The sequence below is a fragment of the Portunus trituberculatus genome, chromosome 50 (genome assembly GCF_017591435.1).
Source record: "Portunus trituberculatus isolate SZX2019 chromosome 50, ASM1759143v1, whole genome shotgun sequence".
Classification (NCBI taxonomy): Eukaryota; Metazoa; Arthropoda; class Malacostraca; order Decapoda; family Portunidae; genus Portunus; species Portunus trituberculatus.
In genome coordinates, this window is record NC_059304.1 from 22,287,110 (window position 1) to 22,296,174 (window position 9,065).

The 9,065-nt window shown below is 39.4% G+C and overlaps 1 protein-coding gene across 1 annotated transcript in view; it reads right to left on the reverse strand.

Moving 5' to 3' along the window:
- Window positions 1–921: 921 nt before the first annotated feature.
- Window positions 922–9,065, reverse strand: part of LOC123499804 (isoaspartyl peptidase/L-asparaginase-like) — a 13,378-nt gene continuing 5,234 nt past the window's right edge. Inside the window, 7 exon segments of the mRNA XM_045248294.1 lie at window positions 922–1,412; window positions 2,266–2,350; window positions 2,665–2,702; window positions 2,705–2,819; window positions 2,963–3,108; window positions 3,200–3,364; window positions 3,512–3,593. Of these exon segments, the coding sequence (XP_045104229.1) occupies window positions 1,210–1,412; window positions 2,266–2,350; window positions 2,665–2,702; window positions 2,705–2,819; window positions 2,963–3,108; window positions 3,200–3,364; window positions 3,512–3,593 (834 nt within the window). The 3' untranslated portion in view covers window positions 922–1,209.

Consider the following 9,065-nt stretch of genomic DNA (forward strand, 5'->3'; position numbering starts at 1 on the left):
ACGGAACGAGCTCAGAGCTCATTGTTTCCGATCTTCGGATAGGCCTGAGACCAGGCACACACCACACACCGGGACAACAAGATCACAACTCCTCGATTTACATCCCGTACCTACTCACTGCTAGGTGAACAGGGGCTACACGTGAAAGGAGACACGCAAATATCTTCACCCGGCCGGGGAATCGAACCCCGGTCCTCTGGCTTGTGAAACCAGCGCTCTAACCACTGAGCTACCAGGCCGGTGTGTGTGTGTGTGTGTGTGTGTGTGTGTGTGTGTGTGTAAAACTTCTGTTTCATGTCATCACATATACAATCACGGAAAAAAAAAAAAAAAAAGACAGGTTTCATATGATGTCAATTTTTCGTTTTATCGTAACCCCACATGTCTCTCAGCCTACTACTACTACTACTTCTTAACTGAGGCACCCAAGTCTTAAAAAAAAGCAAGTTGTGTACCTATACTAGTAATTGAATTCATCCTTATTTAGCTTTATTGTGCTTCTGTACTATTGTGGAATGAATGGCAGGGATTTCTGTACTTTGTGGAGTAAAAGTGAGGAAGTTGTATATGCTACGAGACATTAATTTTACTGGACTCCTTCCAAGACAGTAACTTGTAAAAATTGTTCTATGGGATGTACTGCACACAGATTTCAATGAATTGTAAACAGGCAAGCAGAGTCCAAATTCACTTATGCCTAAATAAGAGAAAAGGAAGAAGCATCTCCTTCTCTTACCTGGTACAGAGAGCCCTGCTGTACAATAACTGAATGCTGCCTCAATAGCACCTCTTTATAGGCAGGTGATTCCTACCCACACTCACTGCACTCCTGCCTATTGATGGAACATAACACCTAATAACAAGGTCACTCAGTCCTCTAACAACTTTTCATTGTTCCTAATAGGAAGGAAACACAAGTTCTTTGATGAGTGAACAATTTTTGAACATCTGAAGCACCCTGTTATTACAGTAGACCAGCACAAAACATCACAATCTTGATTAATAAACTTAGTAAACCAGAAAAATTTGTTTAAAAATAAACTAGTATTTCCATGTAAACTACAAAATCAAACAAAGATTAGTATGTATACAATAGTAATGGATTTATAAAGCTGCCACACTATGAAGGTAAAGTCACAAGTGCATTAAACACCTCAATTGTCCACCTCACATAAAACCAGTAAAGGCGTGCATATTTCCTTCAGGTAACTACAGGTCTTCCTTCATGTGCTGACCAGGATGGATGCCATAATGAAGAACACGGTCCTTCACATACGCCCAGGGCATGCGGGGAGTGGAGAAGCCCACCCCTATCTCACCACTGCAAGACACAGCCACTGCACCTCCACAGCCCTCCACACGTTCAGCCATGTGCTCCAAGCTTTTCTGAATGCTGCTGTTCACTGGTACTCCTAAGTGAACAGTAAATACACTTATATTAGGATACAGCTGCTATCATGATAAAACATAATTATTAAGCTAGAATAAAGATCTGCATACATTTATGTAATCAATTCAATTAAAGATCAAGATGACAATCAAAACATAATGGGGAAAAAAAAAAAAAAAAAAAAAAAAAAAATCAGACAACAAAGACACAGGAAACCATGAAGCAGATCTCAATGTACTTACTTGGGAGTGAGGATAGTGAGGGAAGAGTGGCAAGTGGTGAGTGGGTGACACACGAGAGATGAACAGCACATCTCACTTTGGGATGTGTTTGGTACACAGTACACATGAGGAGAGACATGACTGATAAAAAATGAGCAAAGGTGAGTTTTGTATTATGGTTCTGCAAAGCTGTGTGGTAACTTTAGACCAAGAGAGCTTTCTCCCAAGTGAGATCATTACTAGAGTTTCCTTGTTAACGTTGTCCTGGTTGTAGTGTAGGACACACATCTAGCCAAACACATGTAGGCCACTTTATACAAACAGGTTTGCAGTTATTCAAAACCAAATTATTTTGAGAAACCTGTCACATACCCCTGACATTCCTTTCGTGTACCCCAGTTAGAACCTCTGATCTAGAGCAATCCAACATGTCCAAGAACAATGAGGCAACCTGGCCAGAGATAGTAAAGGGTTTATAAAAATTGTGGTTGTAGTGCACACACAGAGACAGCAAGATTTGGAAGCCAACAGCAAAGGAATATGTACACAGTTCCCAAACTCATGGTAAATGATGAGTGTAAGAAAAGATGTAATGGAGAAATGGAGAGCCACAAGATTGGAGAATGGCAGGAAGATCAAGGCACAAAAGAGTACCTGTGGCCATAGTGGCAGTGATGTGACGTGCAAAACACACCCTCATGATGGACTCTCCATGGCCTGTGGTAGAGACAGCCCCAATCTGCAATGATCAGACATATTGTTCAATTTTTCTTGTCGGCAATATCCATCAAATCTACTATAAATGCAATGGCTTCAAGAAGACTAGATACATAACTTTTTCTTCAATCTAAATAACCAACAAAGCAACACAACTTGCATCTACTCCACTATTATAATGATATCAATTATATACTATTAAAGAATTCATAATTAGGAGGGCAGGGGGATGACTTATACTTGCTAACCTACATCACAGGCTGAGTGACACTACTGCTACTACCATCACTCACAGTATGGGGCTCCTACATCTGAACACCAACACCAACAACCCACCTGGTCGTCAGCATAACCTCCTGCTCCAGGCACAGGGTGTCCCCAACTCTACCAGGCATCTTAGCAGAGATGCCGCCAGTGGAGGTAGCACAAGCAGTGTGTCCAAAGCTGTCCAGTGCTGCACACCCTACAGTATCATGGCCACTTTGCTTCTGCTGTACTCTATAAAGGTGGAATATTAATCAACTTTGGTAAGGGATGCCACTCAAAAGATAGTCTTGCAAGTCTCTTAAGCTTCTCTCCTACAATTCAATAATACATCACCCAAAGGCAACTTCTCAACTGTGAAACTCTTTACTCACTGCAGCACGTTGAACAGACTGTCAACAGACTTGGTAAACTTCTTGAAGGTTTCCAGTTCATGCTTAGCATATGGAGTGACCAGTGTGTCTGGTGGCACCTGTGGGTGGCCATGGGCAGCAGCAAAATGATTGGCTCCTTCACCTGTTAAATAAAAGATTTGTCAGTCTTAGGAGTTTCTATTCATTGTTTTCATCCATTATTCTTTAAATCTCTCTCTCTCTCTCTCTCTCACCTGCCAGCATTGCATGGGGAGTCTTTTCTAACACCAGGCGAGCCACTTTGACAGGGTTTTGTACATTCTTGATGGCTGCCACTGCTCCAGCCCTTAGTCTCTCACCAGACATGATCAGGGCATCCATCTCTACCTCGCCATCTAGGGTGAGGACTGAACCTGTGCCTAGAGAAAATCAGACAACCACAGATCATTCCTGGATTCTCTTATCGCAGTTCAATAAAGCTAATTAAACCAAAACACATGCACGCACACGCACACACACACACACACACACACACACACACACACACACCATACATGCATACATACCAGCATCAAAGACAGGGTTGTCCTCTAGCACCACCACAGCTGCCTCCACTGCCTCCACTGCTGACCCTCCACCACTCAGGACCTGCACACCACACACACGGAGATACACAAGATACTCTGCACATCACTATTCACTGAAACATTCTGGTACAATTGCACAAATATCTCTGCATAATTCAGCATTTACCAACATAAAATAAAACATGACAAGAATATACTGCCTTTTTTTTTTTTTTTTTTATTAAATAAGATGACTGAAAATTTTTTGCTCCTGGTACATGTAACAGTGTTTTATTACCACAGAGCTTTATGTGTTATACAACATGAACACATGCTTTTGCCTATCTAGCTACACTGTATGTGTACCAGGCCAGCAATCCCACACAGGTTGCCCATGGTAAAACACACACACACACACGAAACACGAGACAGACGTATAAACAACAGATCTGATAACTGCAGACTGCAGACTGCAGACCCAGCAAAACCTGGTGTTGTATTATGTTGTATCACAGGGGGAGAGGGGGCAAGGCAAATGATCCTCTCCTACGACAAGATATTTTGAATTTTGGTTGTGTTGAGCATAAATGGTGCTGCCACCGATGTAAACAGCAGTGAAGCAGGGCCAAGGGAGAAGCAGGTGATTGCAACACCTTTGGGACTAAGACACTAAGGAAGCTGAAATAGTGAAAGGGAATTTTCCAGCTTCAAGGAGGAAAAAGAAAAAAATGTGAAGGATAGTCACAATGGAGAAAGAAATGAAATGTTTGAGGGAGATGATCACTATGGTTTTAAAAGCAGGATCAAATGATTGAGGAAAACAGAAAGCTGAGGGAAAAGTATGATAAGCTAGAGGAAATAGTGAAAATGAACAATGACATGAAAAAAAACGAATAAAATAAAAAGGGAAAACAGCACTTTAAGGACAAATGTAAGAACTATGATGTGGCTCTACAAGACCTACAAGTGAAACTAACACTAACATGGGAGCAGGAAAGGGGATAAGTGAAACAAAACTAGAAGAATGGAAGATAGTCTGGAAAAAGGAACAAGAGGAAGAAAAGAAAATTTCACTGACATAGTTAAGCAACAAATAAGGGAGAAAACGAAGGACACAGTCATCCAGGTGATCAAAGAAAAGAAAAAGTGAAAGATACAGAGAGAACTGAGAATTGAAGGTAAGGAAAAAAAACAAGAGGACAGAGAATGAGAAGAATTTCTACTGGAGAGTGCTAGACATGAGGCCGAGGAAATGGTATATTTGGGAAGGGGAGGGAAAGCATTAAGAGCCATGTACACAAACATAAATGGATTTATATCAGGAAGGTTGGAAACAAGAGATTATATATTGCAAAAAGGACCGGATGTGGTATGTATCACAGAAACAAGGATAAGTGAAGATGTTCAAATGAACTTTAAAGACCAGGGATATAATGTTTGGAGGAGAGACAGAAGGGGAAAAGAAGGAGGAGAAATGACAATGACTCAAGAGGATATATATACATCGAGGAGGTACAGTTCAAAGAGGAACTAGCAGAGGCTTTAAGTATAACAATTAGGATCAGTGGCAAGGAAAGGAGTATCATAATAGCATGTGCCACCAAAGACATGAAGGCTTGATGTACATAAAGAAATGCACATGGAAGTGCTAAAATGCCTGGAAAATATGTTAAGGATGGACAAAAGAGTGCTACTTGTGGGAGATCTAAACTGTAAAGATGTAAATTGGGAAAAGATGGATGTAAACAGTCATGCTGGATGATGGGGGAAGAAGTGTTACAACTGGTATTAGTAAACACATTGGACCAAGTGAAGGACTATACAAGGTATAGAAGGGAAGAAGAACCATCTATGCTGGATTTGGTATTTGAAAAAAAAAAAAAAAAAAAAAAAAAAAAAAAAACTTACTTGTCCAACCATAAAATATCAGAGCCCAATTGGAAAAAGTGATCATGTGATTATAGAAATCGAATTAGAGGATCAGAAAATCCTGAAATGTCATAAAGGACACAAACAAAAAAGACGGAATCATGCTATGAAAAATTTTGAAGGACTAAGATGTTACTTAGGCAGTATTGGATGGGAGGAAACCATGCAAGGCAAGACAGTCCAAGAGAAGCATGAAATATTCCTATAGGTAAGTATAATGAAAGGGTAAAGAGATATGTTCCCGAGTACAGAGTAAAGGAGAGCAAACACATCTGGTATAATGGTATATGTGCAAAAGCCAAGAAGTGTAAGGATGCAGCTTGGAAAAAATTAAGGAAGCAACAAAACAAAGTATATAGAAAGCAGTAAAAAGAGGCACGTAATGAATGTATTAGAATAAGAAGAGAGGAGGAGAGAAATTTTGAAAAGGATGTAGTGAAGAAATGTGAAGAGGAACCCAAGCTTTTTTATAAGTATATAAATGGATGAATGGCAAACAGAGAGACCATCACAAAGTTAGTTAAGGGAAATAGGACATAAAAAACAACAGAAAAAATGAGTGAACTTATGAACGAGACCTTTAAATCGGTATTTAATGAGGAGCGAGACTTCACAGAACCAAACAACCAAGCAACACAAGAAGGATTGAGAAACATTGTGGTGCATAAGCAAAGAATCAGTAAAAAGCTAGAAGAGGTGGATGTAAGAAAGGCAATGGGGCCAGATGGAGTGTCAACATGGTCACTGAGAGAATGCAGAAAACAAATGGTGGAACCAACCTGGGATGTGATCAACAGCTCTCTGATGGAAGGGAAGGTACCAAGGGAGTGGTAAAGAGCAAATAGTCCCAATATATAAAGGAGGAAAAATGACCGATCCCCTAAATTATAGACCAGTGTCAGTGACTAGTGTTGTGGGAAAGATCTGTGAAATAGTAATTAAAGAAAAATGGTTAGAATGTCTGGAGGAAAATGAAATAATAAATAATTCCCAATTCGGTTTCAGAAAAGGAAGATTATCCATAACAAATTTACTAAGCTTTTATACAAGAGTAATAGATGAAGTATGAGAGAAAGATGGATGGGTTGACACAGTGTATTTGAACATTAAAATAGGCCTTCAATAACGTACCACAAAGAAGATTCCTATGGAAGAACACATCGGAAGAACAAAGGGAAATATCTTAAAATGGATGATAGACTACCTAATAGATAGGGAAATGACAACAATGATAACAGACACCTCATAAAGTTGGAGCACAGTCACTAGTGGCATACCACAGGATTCAGAGCTGGCACCAATTATGTTCCAACAATACGAGAGGGTTTGAATAGCTAAATAAATTAGTTTGCGGATTATGCAAAACTTTTGAGTCATAAGGTACATCAAAGACTGTAGGGAATTGCAGAAAGATATTGACAAGATCTGGAAGTGGAGCCAAGAGTGAAAATTAGAATTTAATACCGGGAAATGCCATGCAATGGAAATGGATAAAAGTAAAAGACCTATGTGGGAATATAAAATAGGAAAAGAGATTATATTGAAAAGGAGTGAAGAGAAAGACCTGGAGTGATTATACAAGCCACCGTGACTCCAGAAAGACACATAAATGGTTATTTGCTTCAACATACAGATTACTAACTAGAGTATGATGAAAAAGATCATAACTACTATGATAAGACCTAGGCTAGAATATGCAACAGTGGTGTGATCACATTACAAGCAGAAGGACATAAAGAAACTAGAAAGAATCCAAAGGACCACTACAAATGGTGCCAGAAGTAACAGATCTTCCCTATGAAGAAAGACTGAAGGAAATGGAACTACCATCTTTGAAGAACAGATAAGAAAGGGGAGATCTACTAATGATGTATAAGTTAGTAAACCATATGGAAAAGATAGATAGACCTGGTATCACTGACTGAGGATAGAGATAGGTGAAGAAGAGGACGCTCCAAGATCATGAAAAGTCAATGTTTGAGAAACATTAAAAAGTTTAGTTTTCCACAGAGGATAGTGGATATTTGGAACGAATTGAGTGAAGAGATTGTAGCAGCAGAAAGTGTGCACAAATTTAAGGAAAAGTTGGATAAATGTAGATATGGAGACAGGTCACTATGAGCCCTACTTGAGCCCTGTAATACACAACTAGGTAAATACAAACACACACAAATCAGAGAAGTGCAAAAGAAATATGAGATTTTTATGAAATATTATAAAGAAGGAGTTATGAAATTTGTACCAAAGTATAAACCGAGAGAGGAAGGAAGAAAGGATTGGTTTAATGCAACTTGTGTTAAGGCTAAGGAAAAGAGATGTGGCTTGGAAAAGATGGAAAAAGAGCAGGAATATACTAAATAAGGAGAATTATAGAGTGGCGAGAAATGAGTATGTGAGGGTAAGGAGGAGGAAGAAAGAAAATTTGAAAAGATATTGTAGACAAGAGTAAGGAACATCCAAAATTGTTTTACAGGTTCATAAATGGTAAACTTAAAAGAGAGAGTCCATTGAAAGATTAAAAGGAGAGCAAGGGATAGTAGATGACCCTAAGAATATAGCGGAATTGCTAAATAATAGGTTTCAGCAAGTATTTACTGAAGAAACAATGTTTGTAAAGCCACAGAATGTACAAGGAAATGTGCACATGGAGGACATTAAGATACCTAAAAAGGAGTTATATAAAATGTTGGAGGAACTTAAAGATGATAAAGCGATGGGACCAGATGAAGTTTCAGGAAAATTATTGAAGGAGTGTAGAGAAGAATTGATTGATCCATTATATGATATTATAAGGTGTTCATTAGAAACAGGGGAAGTACCAGTAGAGTGGAAGAGAGCTGAAGTGGTGCCCATTTATAAGGGAGGCAGTAAGGAAGAGCCTCTTAACTATAGACCTGTGTCTCTAACAAGTGTGGTCGGTAAGATTTGTGAGAGGGTGATAAAGAAATATTGGATACGGTTCCTGGAGGATCATAAGTTATTATCGGATCATCAATTTGGCTTCAGGAAAGGGAGGTCATGTGTAACAAATCTACTGAGCTTTTATTCAAGAGTGGTTGACAAAATACAGGAGAGAGAGGGATGGATGGACTGTGTATATTTGGATTTAAAGAAAGCTTTTGACAAGGTACCTCACGAGACTGTTATGGAAAGTAGAGATTTATGGAGGACTGAAAGGAAAAGTGTTAAAGTGGATGGAAAACTACTTGAGATGGAGGGAGATGAGAACGGTAATAAGGGATGCAAGGTCGGACTGGTTGGTGGTGGAGAGTGGAGTCCCACAAGGCTCAGTGCTGGCACCAATACTTTTCCTGGTATATATTAATGACATGCCAGAGGAGTAAACAGTTATATTAATTTGTTTGCGGATGATGCGAAGTTGTGTAGGTGTGTGAAGAGTGAAGAAGATTGTGAAATTTTACAGGCAGACCTGGATAAGATTTGGGAGTGGAGCAAGAGGTGGCAAATGGAATTTAATCTGAGCAAAAGTCATGTGATGGAGATGGGAAGAGTGGAAGACGGCCAAGAGGGTCATATAAGATGGGTGAAGAAGTAGTGTTGAAAAAGGTGGAAAAGGAAAAGGATTTGGGAGTGATAATACAAGACCATGGGCAGTTTGAGGCTC